General features: G+C 51.1%; 1 protein-coding gene across 3 annotated transcripts in view; it reads left to right on the top strand.

Moving 5' to 3' along the window:
• OLFM1 (olfactomedin 1) overlaps positions 1-11,441 on the top strand; it is a 41,321-nt gene extending 29,880 nt beyond the window's left edge. For all 3 annotated transcript variants that reach the window (XM_064171261.1, XM_064171260.1, XM_064171262.1), the window contains 2 exons: positions 6,054-6,160; positions 9,509-11,441. In XM_064171261.1, coding sequence (XP_064027331.1) covers positions 6,054-6,160; positions 9,509-10,183 — 782 coding nt within the window. In that variant the 3' untranslated portion in view covers positions 10,184-11,441. The remainder of the gene's footprint in view (positions 1-6,053; positions 6,161-9,508) is intronic.
• Positions 11,442-16,425: the final 4,984 nt, after the last annotated feature.

Here is a 16,425-nt window from a genome sequence, read left to right as displayed (position 1 = left end):
CCAGGAGGCTGGAGCCAGCCTCTTGGTGATGCCCAGTGACAGGAGAAGGGGCAATGGGTGGAAGCTGAGGCATAGGAGGTTCCATGTGAACCTGAGGAGGATTTTTTTCACTGTGAGGGTGACAGAGCACTGAAACAGGCTGCCCTGAATAGCTCTCTCTGGAGATACTCAAGAACCATCTGGATGTGTTCCTGCGTGATCTGCTCTGGGTGATCCTGCTCTGGCAGGGGGGGCAGGACCGGATGAGCTTTCAAGGTCCCTCCCAGCCCCTGACATTCTGTGATTCTGAGGGATGTAGCTTAGTGGTGACCTGGGTTAATGGTTGGGTTTGATGATCTGGAAGGTCTTTTCCAACCAAACCTACTCTATGATTCTATAAATTACTTCTCACTCGAAAACTCAGAGAGGGAATTGAATTTCCACGTGAGTCTGGATGCTCAAAGGTATTTGAACTACAAGTCATGCACCCAGAGAGCCCTGAGGAGCTGCCTGGCAGGCAGGTCTGGCCACCCCTGCCCCAGCTAAGCAAGAGGGCAGAGCCTGGTTTCTCATTTATTAATGAGCTCTGACTCGCCCAGCTTTGCTTCAGGGGCAGAACAGGCTGAGGAGAGTTGTGCCACTGCTTTCCACTCCGTGTCTGTGGTCCCTCTCCTTGCCCAGTGATGGCCACAGGGAAGGCAGCAGGATTGGGGCTTGTCAGGGAAGTCCTGACCTTGTCCTTCCTCACTTGAATTTCTCCCTGACAGAAATGATGGAGGTGGTGACTTGGTGCTTGCTGTGTTAGCAGCGCCTGGAGGTTTGTCATGTGGAGACCATGCAAACGTCCCAGGGCTGACAGTCCTGCAGTGGGTAAGGTAAGAAAGGGTGGAGAACAGGCCCAGGAGTGGCCAGTTGACCTAGGTTACATAATAACCCCCTTGGGAGCCTCACTTAGCCAGCACAAGGCAGCTCTTCCCTGCAAATGGCTTCTCCCCTTCTTCCCCTGTCAAAGGCAGAGGAGAGCGTGGAGAGAGGAGATGGTGGCCAAGGAGGGATCTGCTTGCTGCATCCCTTCAGCCCATCTCTTGAGGATGAAAAGGAGCTGTGGGTGATATGGAGAGGGAAGAGCAGCAGCAAAAATTCTACAACTGGGATTGCAGGATTACTTTCCTGGGGATAGTTCTCTAAAGAGACCCATCCCACAGCCCCTGGACAGCCTGCCCTGGTGGAGCTGCCCAGCCCAAGCTGACTCCACCAGAAGCAGAGAAGCTGCAATGATCCTCCTGGGGAGGCTTTAAGAAGTAGCTCCCTAAAAACCTTCATAAACCACAGAATTTGCTCTTGGACCATTAGCTCCTTCTGCTCTGGGCCAGGTCTTGGCTCATCACATCCCCTTCATGCTCAGGTTCTCCAGCTGGGACATCCACCCAAGGCAGCAGCCCAGGTAAGGCTGAGCTCTCATCCTTGCTCTTGCAGGCAACATTTTCTAGAAGCTTCTGAGGGTTTGAGGGGAATCTTTTTGAGGTTTTCTTTGGGCTTTTTGGCTGTGCCACTTCTTCTCTTGCCCTCTCTATAACCATGAGGTCAGGGCAACCTTTCTACCTCAGGGCATCGCAGCACCCCTGGGTGCTGGCAGAGATGGACTCTGAGTCTTACAAGGGCTCACCTGGGAGGGTTTGCTGCTCACCCAGGAGGGTGATTTATTTGGTCACTTAACAGCAAGCAGCATGGATTGAATTTCCAATGGTGTTGATTGCTCTGGAGCACACACCAGTGGAAATGGCACTTAATTGAGCTAAATTTGGCTAACAACCTCCCAGACACTTTCACTGCCGCATGCTGAGGTCCTGTTTGCTGAGGATTGCTGTTTGCAGCAAATCAGCTGCTCAAAGGGATCCACCTGATGGTTCAAGTAGCAACTTTGAGCTTAGAATTGCTCCTGCACAGGCCAGCAGTGCTGAGTGTCTGCTTGCTAGAGGTCAGGGTTACAGAATCACAGAATGCATCAGGTTGGAAGAGACCCTCAGATGTCATCTTGTCCAGCTGCCCTGCAGTGAGGGGGGACATCTCCAACTAGAGATTCTTCCCCCTGTACTCAGTACTGGCCAGGCCTTGAGTCCTGTGTCCAGTTCTGGCCTCTTCAATTTAAGAGAGATATTTAGGTATTGGAAGATGTCCAGAGAAGGGCACCAAAACTGGTGAGGGTCCTGGAGCACAGCCCTGTGAGGAGAGGCTGAGGGAGCTGGGGGGGTGCAGGCTGCAGCAGAGGAGGTTCAGGGCAGAGCTCATTGCTGTCTGCAGCTGCCTGCAGGGAGGCTGTAGCCAGGTGGGGTTGGGCTTTTCTGCCAAGCTATCAACACCAGCACAAGGGGACACAGCCTCAAGCTGTGGCAGGGCAGATCTAGGCTGGATGTTGTTAGGAAGTTGTTGCCAGAGAGTGATTGGCATTGGAATGGGCTGCCCAGGGAGGTGGTGGAGTCTCTGTGCCTGGAGGTGTTGAAGCCAAGGTTGGCTGGGGCACTTAGTGCCATGGTCTGGTTGCTTGTCCAGGACTGGGTGCTAGGTTGGACTGGATGACCTCAGAGATCTCTTCCAACCTGATTAATTCTATGATCAGATTGCTCAGGACCCCATCAAGTTTGAGCTTGAATGCCTTAGCTTAGAGCCCCCAGAACAGGCTCAGCGAGCTGCTGCAGTAAGCATAGGACAAGAGAAGGGAATGTTGCTACATTCCCATCCAGTTTCCCTCTCCCCATCCTCTAGTATGCTCTGCAGTGCAGCAGCCTTTTCCTTCCTGGACAAAGTCCTGGTTTGCATTTTTGGCTTTCCTAAGTGTTATTGATGGATCAATAGTGAAAACACTTCCTGAGCCTGGCATGTGTGTGAAGGGAGAAAGGAATCAATAATGGCACAGTCAATCTGTTATTCTGTTTACTCTCTGAAGGATCACTATTTATACAGGGATTTTAATGTTCCCATTAGTGCTCCTAACAGGAGCCTTGGAGCAGTGGAGAGGTTGTCACTGCCTGACTCAAGGGGGAATTTCACTTGGATGTGCTCCCCAGGCTAGTGTTTGCCTGATAGGAGAAGCTTTCCCTAGTGCAGGGGTTGGGACAGAGCCTTGCCAGCCTGTCCCAGATGTGTTGGGGATAAAGGAGCTCCCAGTCAGGTAGCAGAGGCAAGGGCAAGGCATGAGCCATCAGCTGAAGGCCAATTCCTGCTGTGGTGGGTGGGGATGGGGAGGATTAGATTTTGTCTTCATGGCAAAGTGGAGCAGGCCAAGCAGAACCATGGAGTCCAGAAGCAGAAGTTAGTGAGGCTCTCTGGGGCTGTAGTTCTCCATCCCTGAGCCGGCGAGACCTGCCAGGACCTTGCCAACCAGGGGGGCTTAAGAAATGCCTTTTAAACTTTGCCCCTGTCACCTGAGTGCCTCTGTTAGATCTATGCCAAGGCAGAAAACCCCTTGCCCTGCATAAAAGCAACCCTCTTGCATGGCTGAAGAGCTGTTGTGGCTGTGCCTCCAGCTAACCGTGTGCCAGACGCAGCCTCGCTGCTTGCAAACAAGACCACTTCAGCCTTATCAGCTGCTGCTGGCTGCTTTGCTGCTTTATTTCCCCCTCCCTGTTTTTATATCAATGAGCTTTTACACAACCTTTCTCTCCAGGGAAATAGAAAGGGAGAGATAAAGTGGCAGCAGTGGAGGGCTGTGATAATGGAAGGCAGTGTTGAGCAGATCTGTGATTAGAGCAAGGCTGCTCCTCTGCAAGGCTAATTTGCAAGACATTAGGGCATTTATTATTTTAACCCCTTGCATCCCTTTGTCAACATCTTGCTCTCCTCCTGAGCTGAGCTTTTGAATGCAGCAGACGAGCAGGAGGACCAATTCCCCTGCATTATGTCTTAGTGAGGCCAGGAAAGCTCTCTGCTCTTTGGTGGCATCTCTTTATCTGCCTGCTGTCTGAAGGCTGTGGGGAGATTGATGGTCCCTTTGGCCATGTTGTGCTGATGCATAGCAAGGATATCTTTATCTGTTTTATGCACCAGTCTAAGGTAGCCTTTTTGGCCACAGCTCAGAGCTGTGTCATCATAGAAACAACCAGGTTGGAAGAGAGCTCCAAGATCATCCAGTCCAATCTATCACCCAGCCCTATCCAGTCATCCTGTGGCCATGATGAGAAATGTAAAGGTGCAGATGAGAACAGGCTAAGGAGAGAGGCAGCAGAGACACTGTAGGGTGCATGTGCTGCAAACATCCAAGGTTAGGTTGTCTTGGGCTCTGAGCAACCTGATCTAGCTAAACATGTCACTGCTCTTTGCAGGGAGGGCTAAAGAAGATGACCTCTAACAGTCCCATCTAACCCAAACCAATCTATGATTCTACTTGGTAATTTTGAGCACAAGAATCTTGTTCTGAGCTGGAAGAACTCAGCAGCACCTCCACAGGCTCCCACCTGCAGCCCTGGCCTTGGGGTGCCCCTCACTGGGCAGTGCAGCTCAGCAAACCTAACACCCAGGGCAGCTGCTCATCCCAGCGCCACCACCTTCCCCTTCCTCAGCCTGCCAGAGGCTTCCACATGAAAAAAGTCAGGAAACATCTCCTGAACTCCAGCCTGTGGCTGTCCCCCTGCTGCTGCTGCTTCCATTAGCTCAGGAGCAGCTCTGCCCTGGATGTGTCCAGGTTTTAAATGAGCACTCCTGTAGCACCAGACCATCCCACACCAACTCCCAGTCTCTCCTGCAGCATCCTCATCTCCACTGCCCCTCATTCCCAAAATGCAGAGCAGCAGCTTTGCTGCTGAGACTTGGGGATATTGTTGGCAACAGGAACTCCAGGCATGGCTGAGGCTGTAGCTTTGCAGGCATCTGTTTGAGGGTGTCCTCAGGGAGATGCTGGGTTCAGTGTCAGGGGACAGAACCAGGGAAGGGAAACAACCTGCCACGGGCAACCGGCGTAGCAAGCTGGAGGAGAGATGCTGCTGCTTCATCTCCTGTTTAGGTATTAAAAACACAGGCAGACACAGAACTGAGCTTGCAAATGTGCTGGCAAGCCCCCACTGAGTGCAATAGCATGAAACCAACGGTGTGGAGCACTTGGGGATGCTTCTAAACCTGGCTGATGGCTCTGTGTGTCCCTGTTGTGGGGATGCTGAGTCTGGGCAGGATTCCCAGAGCAGCTCCTGAGGAACCCCTGGGACATTTCCACCTCCTGCTTTCCATCCTGCTGCATTTGGCTTCTTCTCTTGGAGGAGGAGAAAGGAGGAATTCATTAGTGTCTCCTAAGTGTGCAGACAGGATAGAGAACAGAGAAGGTGGCTGCTGGTAGAAGCTGGTAAATGATCTTTGCAGGGATGAAATTTACACTGCATACAATTTCCTACCTTTCTTTCTTTGCCTCCTTTGCATGCCTGTTTCTAGCAGGGCTGGAACAGACACGTTGGTCTCTTTATATTGGCTCCAGCCACTCTACTGGGGCAGAAATGTTCTAATTCAGCCAATTTCTCCACCTGGCCACTCAACCCTGGCTAATCCTTCTCATTTTTCTCTTCTGTGACATTAGCAGTGTGGCTGGATCAGGAAAGCTGCTTTGTTTTTCAGGGCAGTGTGATAAGGATATTAAGAGGCATGAAACAAGCAAAAGCATCCAGCGGTTGTTCTTAGCCTAATTACCTCTGATTGAATAAAAGCAGAGCTGCCCACCAGCGAGGAAGAGCAGTGGGCAGAGTGGTGTGGGTGGTGGCCAGCTCTGGTGTCCCTCCCTGGGGCTCTGGGGCTGGCTGGCAAAGACCTGTGGCCAAAGAAGCCCTGGTGGTGGCCAGCTCTGGTGTCTCTCCCTGGGGCTCTGGGGCTGGCTGGCAAAGACCTGTGGCCAAAGAAGCCCTGGTGGTGGCCAGCTCTGGTGTCTCTCCCTGGGGCTCTGGGGCTGGCTGGCAAAGACCTGTGGCCAAAGAAGCCCTGGTGGTGGCCAGCTCTGGTGTCTCTCCCTGGGGCTCTGGGGCTGGCTGGCAAAGACCTGTGGCCAAAGAAGCCCTGGTGGTGGCCAGGATGGTGCTCACCAGCCTTGCACTCTTTTCCAGCTTGTGGCAAGCTGACAGGAATAAGTGACCCCATCACAATTAAGACCTCGGGGTCCCGGTTTGGCTCGTGGATGACAGACCCTCTTGCCCCCGAGGGAGAGAACAAGGTAAGACCGCAACAGCTTCATCTCTCTGTTCCCACCTCCCACCAGAGTGGCTGAGGACACTGCAGCCAAGCACTAAAGCCCAAGTTGTGCCCTGTGGAAGGTCTTAATTCACCTCTTAGGGCTCTGCTGGACTCCTCAGGAGTGGGAAGGCTCTGAGGAGCCCACAGGGAGGGAGGAAGAGGAGGGGGCTGAGCAGCTCCGCGCAGCAGTCCCTTCCCAGGGTCGGTGAAGCTCTCTGCAGTGATGAGCATGAATGATCTCAGAAGTGTCACCATGAGCTCTGTGCCCCCCAGTCAAATATTGGGGTTCTCATCTGGGTTTGGCAGGCAGGAGGGATCTGGGGCCAAGCAAAGGGACTTGTGATTGTAGCCTCTGCTGCTCTTCTGCTGCCGGTGCCTCTGATAATGTCATCTGACTGCAGTTGTTCTCCATCCTCCACCTTCATTGTTGTGAGGAATTAACTGACTGCAGCCAGAGAGATTTGTTTTGCTTTGTTTTGGTCTTTTGTTGTTGTTGTTCCATTCAGACCATTCAATTTTGATCCCAAGGAGGTAGGAGGCCAATAACTGGCTGAAAATCAATCCAGGCTTCCCATGACTGATGGAATGGAAAATGTCTCAACTGTTTGCTGAGGATTTGCAGGCAGCAAACCAAAACCAGAGCTTGGCTGCCTGCAGCATCCTTCTGCAAGGGGTGAAGGCACCAGCAAGGGCTGTGCTGGGGTAGCTCTTTTGGGAGCTTTGCTTCATGGTCAGCTCTCTGCAGCTAAGACGAGGGATGCTCTGGAGAAGTCAGCTTGGGTGGTGGGTCCTGGGAGGGCATGTGCAGCAGTGATTCAGACTGCATCAGATGGAAAGGGACCCTCAAAGGTTGGAAGGGACCTTCAAAGGTGGGAAAGGGCTCTCAAAGTTTGGAAGGGACCCTCAAAGGTTGGAAGGCAACCTTCAAAGTTTGGAAGGGACCCTCAAAGTTTGGAAGGTGACCCTGAAAAATTGGAAGACCACCTTCCAAGGTTTTTCAGACCCCACTTTCAAAGCCCAGCAGCTAGGAGCAGTTGCCACACTCACACTGGGTATAAATGTTTGTCTGCTCCTCTGAGGGACCCTGGAGGCAGTCCCATTGCAGAGCCAGTGCTGTCAGGTTTTGCACAGTGCCTTGCAAAAGCAGTTTGCACTGCAACATCCCCCAGATCCACATCCTTAAAGGCTTCCCTCTTGCTGTTTAATTCATTTGTTTTCTCCTCCTTCCTAAACAATTTCTACAGCAAGCAGCTCTCTTGGCAGCCACAGCATACAGAATGTCACTCATTGGCTGGAGGTTTCCTCTTGATGCTAACTGCAGAGCTTTGTCATTTGCCTCAGGATTGGTTTCATATGACAAAAGCTCCTCTTTTTTTGGTGGAGTCTAGACAATGTCCCTAATGAACTGCTCTAAAATCTCTCCCCCCTCCTCTCAGTTACCTACAGCAAGGTTTTGATGTCTTGCTCATCTTTTGAGTGGCCTTGCTTTCAGCTTTTGATGCAGAAGTATGTGAGTTTTCTAAACCAATATGGATTTTACCTGAATTTCCATGACAAGGAGGAATTGCATCCATCATTTCCACATGCCAAGACAGTGAATTCTGCCCAGCAGCTGGTATCACTCACTGAGCGCTGCCATGGTGAGGCTGCAAAGCAGCAGCAACAGAACCTGCTGGGTTTAGCAAGAGGAAAGCTGTTAATTACCCTCTAGAAGGGCAATGAGGGTCATGCAGCACTCCTAGGGATCCTCTTAAGCTCCCAGCTTCCTGGGAGGATGCCATGTCACCCCCTGGAAAAGCTTTGTTATTCAGTTGTGTTATTCAGGGTGTAGGTGGCAGGTGCTGGACACATCATTTTCCAGCAGGTTGCATTCCTGGCTCTGGGTTTTACTCCCAGCTCAGTTTCTAAGGTGATGGTCAAAAGGCTCAACTGAATGGTTGAACTTGGTTGGGTGGTTGAAGAGTTGGGGCTGTTCAGCCTGGAAAAAAGGCAGCTCCAGGGGGGACTTAGAGCAGCCTTTCAATACCTGAGAGGGACTAAAGAAAGCCAGGAAAGGACTTTTTACAAGAGCTTGTAGTGACAGGACAAGAGGGAATGGATTGAAGCATGAGAAAGGCAGATTTAGACAGGATATTAAAAAGAAATTATTGACAGAGAGGGTGGTGGGACACTGGAACAGGTTGCCCAGGGAGGTTGTGGATGTTTCATAGAGTGGTTTAGGTTGGAAGGGAACTCAAAGCCCAGCCAGTTCCAACCCCTCTGCCATAGGCAGGGACATCTCCCACTAGAACAGGTCACTCAAGAACTCATCCAACCTGGCTTGAAAAGCCTCATCCAGCCTGGTCCTGAATACCTCCATCAAAGATCACATTCTGTGCTTCTATGCTCCACAACCTCCCTGGGCAACCTGTGCCAGTGTCTCGCCACCCTCACTGCAAACAACTTCTTCCTAACATCCACTTTCAATCTCCCCCTGCCACTTTAAACCTCCTGTCATTACAAGACTTTGTCAATAGTCCCTCCCCAGTCTTCCTGTAGGGCCTCCTTCAGACACTGGAAGGCCACTTCAAGATCTCCTCCAAGCCTTCTCTTCACCAGAATCATAGAATCAACCAGGTTGGAAGAGACCTCCAAGATCATCCAGTCCAACCTAGCACCCAGCCCTATCCAGTCAACTAGATCATGGCACTAAGTGCCTCAGGCTGCAGAGCCCCAACTCTCACAGCCTATCCTCATAGCAGAGCTGTTGCAGCCCTCTGAGCATCTTCATGACTTCTTCTGGACTTGCCCCAACACTTCTGTGTCCTTCTTGTGCTGGGGGCTCCACAACTGCACACAGTACTCCAGGTGGGGTCTTATGAGAGCAGAGCAAAGGAAGTGTTGAAGGCTGGGTAGAATCATAGAATCAAGCAGGTTGGAAGATACCTCCAAGCTCATCCAGTCCAACCTAGCACCCAGCCCTATCCAGTCAACCAGACCATGGCACTAAATGCCTCATCCAGTCTTTTCTTGAGCACCTTCAGGGATAGTGACTCCACCACCTCCCTGGGCAGCCCATTCCATTGCCAATCACTCCCTCTGTGAAGAACTTCCTCCTAGCATCCAGCCTAAACCTCCCCCAGTAGGAAGGGACCTTGAGCAACCTGGACTAGTGTGAGGTGTCCATGCCCGTGGTAGGGAGGTTGGAGCTGGATGATCTTCAAGCTCCCTTCCAACCCAACCCATTCTCCCAATCCCTGAAGGTGATGATCTCAGAGTCCTTTTGCAACCTTGCTGCTTGTGTGGGTGCCAGCTGTTTGCTAAGCTGCTGCTCCTGTTGCCCCTGCAGGTGTGGTACATGGACAGCTACCACAACAACCGCTTCGTGCGCGAGTACAAATCCATGGCCGACTTCATGAACACCGACAACTTCACCTCCCACCGCCTCCCCCACCCCTGGTCAGGCACCGGCCAAGTGGTCTACAATGGCTCTATCTACTTCAACAAATACCAAAGCCACATAATCATCAGGTTTGACTTGAAAACAGAGACCATCCTCAAGACCCGCAGCCTGGATTATGCCGGCTACAACAACATGTACCACTACGCCTGGGGCGGCCACTCGGACATCGACCTCATGGTGGATGAGAACGGGCTCTGGGCCGTCTACGCCACCAACCAGAACGCAGGCAACATTGTCATCAGCAAGCTGGACCCCAACACCCTGCAGAGCCTGCAGACCTGGAACACCAGCTACCCGAAACGCAGCGCCGGGGAAGCCTTCATCATCTGCGGCACGCTCTACGTCACCAACGGCTACTCGGGAGGGACCAAGGTGCACTATGCCTACCAGACCAATGCCTCCACCTATGAGTACATCGACATCCCCTTCCAAAACAAGTACTCACACATTTCCATGTTGGACTACAACCCCAAGGATCGGGCCCTCTACGCCTGGAACAACGGGCACCAAATACTTTACAACGTCACCCTCTTCCACGTCATCAGGTCCGATGAGTTGTAGTCCAGCCTGGTTCAGAAACTGATTTAGAAACAAACAAAGGAATTAAAAGGGGAAAAAAAAATAGGGGAGGGAGGGAAGGGAAAGAGAAAAACTCATTTTGGAAAAACAAAACCCATGCTAAGGGCAAGGCAACACACTTTAAACAAGGACAGGTGCAAACAGCTGCCGAAATTAAGACCAAGGCGACAGCTGATTCTTCAGCATCAACCTGAGAGATCAGCATTCCCTCTATGTTTCTAGAAGCCTGGCCCTGTGTTACAGACTCCCAAAGAACCATCTCCTTGCAGCTGGAACTGCACTTAAAAAGAACCACTTCAGTTGGGGGTTTGGTTTCGTTTCTGTTCCGCTAGCAAACCTGTAGTACGCGCTAAAGAAGTAAGGCAATGACTGTTGGAAGCTTATCCTTGGGAGACTCCCTCTTTTCCGTGTGGTGGGTTGCATGGACATTCCCCTGGCATCCTGGTCAGCTGTGATGGAGGTGTGAGTTGTGATTGGAAGCGGGACAAGCTGACCTGATGAGGAGCTCTTGCTGTCTGAACAAGCCTTATCAGAGGTTAGTTTCCCTTCCATTGCAGCTGCTGTCTCTCAACTGTGTTCTCGTCACTTAGAGTTAAGCGCGCCGAGCCCCGAAGTAGCTCATGGATCTGTGTCTTTAGTGACTATTAAACACGACGGTTTCAAGTATGTATTCTGAACAAGTTGTTGTACCCATATTGTTTGAACTTCTGTATTCAGCAGCTATATTGTATGATGTATGTCTGTTTAACTTACCAAGAGGTGGCAAAACAAACAAAAACCAATAAACTCTTTGTTCATGTCCAGTTTAATGCAATGGATGTCGTAAATGCAATGCTGTAGTTTGGGGTTAATGGATGATGGGTTTGTTTCTAAAGGTGGGGGGGGGGGGAGGGGACCAAAACAAAAGAAGGAACAATAAATAAAGGTCATTAATAAAAATTGAATTCAGTGTTCACCCTTCTACACAGCTAACGAACTTCATGCTGATGGTTACCAGAATATCCTCTTCCTGTTGTACTCTCTGCATAGCATTAACGGCGGTTGGAAGTGGCTTCTCTGGAAGTAAATGAACAAGCAAAAGAAGATCTGTGGCAGCAGATTCCCGTGGGAAGCACAGTGTGGGGAAGTGGGAAGGTAATCAGTTTGGGTTGTGGTTTGTTGGGGTTTCTTTTTTTAAAGAGGAAAACTTTGTACTCTCCACAATTACCTAAGGAACAATAAAAATGACCAGGAGACTTCCCGGCTTGCTCCCTTGTCTTTGCTTTGGCAAGTGTAAGGGAGGGGGGAGGGGAATAAGGGGAGGGGGAAGGGGAATTTAGGGGAGGGGGAAGAGGAATTAGTGGAGAAGGAAGAGGAATTAGGAGGAATGGGAATTAGTGGAGGAGGAAATGGTAATTAGTGAGGGGGAATGGGAATTAGTGGAGAGGGAAGGGGAATTAGTGGAGAGGGAAGAGGAATTAGTGGGGAAGGAAGAGGAATTAGGAGGAATGGGAATTAGGGGAAGGGGGGATGGGAATTAGTGAAGGGGGAAGGGGAATTAGGGGAGGAGGAAGAGGAATTAGGAGGAATGGGAATTAGGGGAAGGGGGAATGGGAATTAGTGAAGGGGGAAGGGGAATTAGTGAAAGGGGAAGGGGAATTAGTGGAGGAGGAAGAAGAATTAGGAGGAATGGGAATTAGTGAAGGGGGAAGGGGAATTAGGGGAGGAGGAAGAGGAATTAGGAGGAATGGGAATTATGGGAAGGGGGAATAGGAATTAGTGAAGGGGGAAGGGGAATTAGTTGGGAAGGAAGAGAAATTAGGAGGAATGGGAATTAGGAGTGGGGGAGAATGGGAATTAGTGAGGGGGGAAGGAGAATTAGTGGAGGGGGAAGGGGAATTAGTGGAGAAGGAATTAGGAGGAATAGGAATTAGTGGAGAGGGTAACAATAATTAGGGGGAATGGGAATTAGTGGAGGGCGAAGAGGAATTAGTGGAGAAGGAAGAGGAATTAGGAGGAATGGGAATTAGGGGAGGGGGGAATGGGAATTAGTGAGCAGGAATTGGAATTAGTGAAGGGAGACTAAGAATTAGTGGAGAAGGAGAAGGAATTAGGAGGAATGGGAATTAGGGGAGGAGAGAACAGGAATTAGTGAGGGGGGAAGGAGAATTAGTGGAGGGGGAAGGGGAATTAGTGGAGAAGGAAGAGGAATTAGGAGGAATGGGAATTAGGGGAGGAGAGAACAGGAATTAGTGAGGGGGGAAGGGGAATTAGTGAAGGGAGATTGGGAATTAGTGGAGATGGAACAGGAGTTAGTGGAGAGGGAGCAGGAGTTAGTGAGGAGGGAACGGGAATTAGTGAAGGGGGAACAGGAACTAGTGGAGGGGGTTTGGGGTGATTGTTGAGCAGCTGCTATCCTAGATTCATAGAGTAATTAAGGCTGGGAAAGACTTTTAAGATCATCAAGTCCAATCATCAACTCAATGGCCACTAAATCACAGAGTCATAGAATGGTCTGGGCTGGGAGCTTCAAGATCCCTTAAGCAGGGACATAGGATCCTAGAACCACAGAATGGTTTGGGTTGGAGGGGACCTCCAAATATCATCCAGTCCAACTCCCATGCAGGGAGCAGGGACATCCTCCACTGCATTAGGTTGCCCAGAGCCCTGTCAAGGCTGACTCTGAATATCTCCAGGGATAGATCCTCAAGCACCTCCCTGGGCAGCCTGTTCCATGTGATTTAGGGTGTTTAACATCTGCAGGGCTGGTGACTCCAGCACCTCCCTGGCAGCCTGTTCCATGTGATTTAGGGTGTTTAACATCTGCAGAGCTGGTGACTCCAGCACCTCCCTGGCAGCCTGTTCCATGTGATTTAGGGTGTTTAACATCTGCAAGGATGATGACTCCAGCACCTCCCTGGCAGCCTGTTCCATGTGATTTAGGGTGTTTAACATCTGCAGGGCTGGTGACTCCAGCACCTCCCTGGCAGCCTGTTCCATGTGATTTAGGGTGTTTAACATCTGCAGGGACGACGACTCCAGCACCTCCCTGGGCAGCCTGTTCCAATGCCTGACCACCCTTTCAGTGAACCTAAACCTCCCCTGGTACAGCTTGAGGCCATTTCCTCTCATCCCATCACCAGTTATTTGGGGGAAGAGACCAACCCCCACCTCACTCCAATCTCCTTTCAAGGAGTGCTAGAGGGCAATGAGGTCTCCCCTCAGCCTCCTCTTCTCCAAACTGAACATCCCCAGTTCCCTCAGCTGCTCCTCACATCTTCCCTTACCTTTCCAATCAATGTGAGCTGAGTACAACTCAAGTATGACCTGGTGTGTGGCTGCTGCTGGGGGCTGGAGGGACCAGCAGGTAGGAGCTGAGGGTGAGAGGATAGAAGTGGAGGGTTTGGCTCTTGGCTAACACCATGGGGTTGCTTCCCCATTTGCATTTGGACCTGATAGTCCTTCAAGGAGATGAAATCCTGCCTGTGTTCCTGCTGCCACTCTTTGCTGCCAAAGTGGCTGCAGTGAGGCTAATGTCACTGCTGATGTGGACAGGGGCTCCAGCTGCTGTGCTCAGCATCACCCCATCCCCGGGGCTGCCAGTGGAGTTCAGGAGGTGACAGCATCTGGTAGCAGTGCTACAGCAAGGGGAAATCATGCTGAATGTTGCTTTTGTTTGAGATGGAGCCATGGTGCCTTGGGCTGCTGGATGCAAAGGGATCATTTTCCTTCTCAGAGTGCTGCTCATCTTTAATTTGCTGTAGTCTTAGGCTAGTAAAAATCTCCTTCCATTTAGTGCAAGCACTGAGATGCTCATTATGACAACCATCTGCTGGGGCCTGAGCACTCAACACAATCCTTTCCTCTTGCTTCTGCCAAAGCAGGAGCCTCACAGGGTGCTGCAGCACCACAGCAAGCACCTTGAAATGATCTGAGACACTTTTCCAGCTGAACACTCCTAAAGCTCTTGGTGTTTTGAAGCTTAAGATGCTGAATGCTGACATGCTCCTCTCTGATAGATCCTCACCTCTCTGCTCTCCTCTTACACATTTCCACCCTGTGCTGTCGTGGTGGCAGGGCTCAGTGTGCTAAGAGCCCAGCACCACCAGCAGCTTCATCTTGTTGCTACTGCCTGGTGGGAGATGTGAGGTCTCCTCTTTCCTCTCTCATGGAAGATGGGAGGTCCTGACTTTCCCCTCCAGTGGGACATGAGAGGTTCCTTATTTACCCCTCTGGTGAGAGATGTGGGGTCCCAGCTTTCTTCTCTGGTGGGAGTTGAGGTTTCCCATCTCTCCCCTCTAGTGCAAGATGTGGGGTCCTGTCTTTCCCCTCTGATCCAAGGTATAAGGTGCCTTCTTTTTTCCTTCTGATGGCAGATGTGAGTCCTCTCTTTCCATTCTGCCCCAAGGAGTGCAGCACTCAGCAATCCCCACATCCCAGCTGGCCCAGGGGAAAAGGGCATGACCCATCCTGCCTTCAGTGCCCACCCAAGGAGTCCACTGAGCTAGATCTCATGGGCAGGAAGAATGTTTGGTAGCTGTGCAAGCTGCAGAGGTCTCATTCTGGTGTCACTAGACTGCTGTTGCCTCTTAACCAAGCAGAGAAGCAGGGCACCATGTTCAGCACCAGCAGGCATGGTGGTTTTTCAGGCAAGCAGTGGATGAACAGCTCTGGTCACTGATGAGGCTCAGCCTTGGAACAGGGCAGTCTGGTTCATTAAGGCCCTTGGAAGGTAGCTTGGAGCACTGAGGTCAGAAAATTGAATCTAAGCAATCAGTGACTGCTGCAAACTGCACACAGTGATTGCAACCTCTCAGCCCTAGCAGAAAGGCCCTGCTGGGCTTTGCAGCAGAGAGGGGAGAGACAATCAGCAGAGAGGGGAGAGACAAAAAGCAGTGCAATGTGCTTTCTCAGAGCTGGATTAAACCACGAGCAGTGAATGATCCTGCACATGTAGATGTTTGGGTGTTTGAGCCAGCCACAGGGGGCTGAGATACTGCCCAGTGTCAGCACTGCATGCTGGCTGGATCCAGAATGGGGACAGCTCTCTGAGGACTCCTGTCTGTGCTACACACCACATTTCCAAGGCCCTGGCCTGCCAGGCTTGTGAATGTCTTCAATCCTAAGCAGTGGTTTCCCCTCCAAGAAGCCTAGAAAGGTGGGCTAGAGCCCCATGGTGTAATTGGCAGCAGTATTGATCCTCGATGCAGATGAGAAACCTGTTAAAGCCAAGCAGCTGTAAGGCAGCCACAGTCATTTCTCCTTAATTACTGCATTTCTTCAGTGCAAACTCATTAGAGGGGAGAGTGCTGAGGCTGAGGTTATAGATCTAGAGCTGGGTCCAGCAACTGCTGCAATCAATGAGGTGGCACTGATGCCAGGGAACCTGCTCCCTGCACAGCTCCTCAAGTGCACCAGGGTGATTCTCCTGCATGGTCTTAACGCTGGTAGCTGCAACTCTATGCTGAGCTGCTCTTTAAGGCAGGTTGCTGTCCCAGCAGCTGGGCTTTTGTCCTCCTTTGGCTTGGAACAGGATTGATCCTGCCCAGTGATTTGACTTCTCAGCTCAGTCTCTGCTCAGTGAGGCACTTTTTGAAGCTTAGGGCAGGTTAGCACAGCCAGTGGCTGCTCCTGCCAGTGAGAAGGTTGATGGCAGAGGACTGCCAAGGGCTGGGCTGAAGACCAAGGGCTAAATCTCATGTGCCACTTTGGAGTACACAACATCAGAGGTGGCAGCTGTGAGGAAGAGTGGACAGGAACCCCTGAAAGCACCACAACAGGTGACCCTAAACTGGCCAACAGGGGCCAAGTAGTTGTAGACAGCTGTTCATGGAGATTGTCCCAGCCAATCTGCCCACTTCTGGGGGGAGTTTTCAGGTAGCCCAGAGCACCGCTCAAATCTGCCAGCCCCCACCCAGCCACACTGCCACACCAAAGGGCTGCCAAGCACCGAACCACCCAAACTCAGCTTCCTTAGGCAAGATCTGAGGACAAAAGGACCAGGTTGGCTTCAAAACAATTGATCCACACACACACACCAGTAAATTGAATTAGGGAAAGGCAAAATAATGTTGTTTGCTTTAGGGCACAGCCACATTTAGATTCTCATTTTCCTCCCTCGCTTCTCTTAAGCCAGGACTCAACAGCACAAAACGTCCTTGAACACAACAAAGGCAGAGAAGCTTTTTTTTTCCCCCTCCTGTAGCATGTACCCAAAGTTAATGAGATGAGAGAGAGAGAGAGAA

Source organism: Pogoniulus pusillus, chromosome 35 (genome assembly GCF_015220805.1).
Source record: "Pogoniulus pusillus isolate bPogPus1 chromosome 35, bPogPus1.pri, whole genome shotgun sequence".
NCBI lineage: Eukaryota > Metazoa > Chordata > Aves > Piciformes > Lybiidae > Pogoniulus > Pogoniulus pusillus.
The sequence above is the reverse complement of the archived record's forward strand: the minus strand, read 5'-3'. Positions and strand labels throughout refer to the sequence as shown.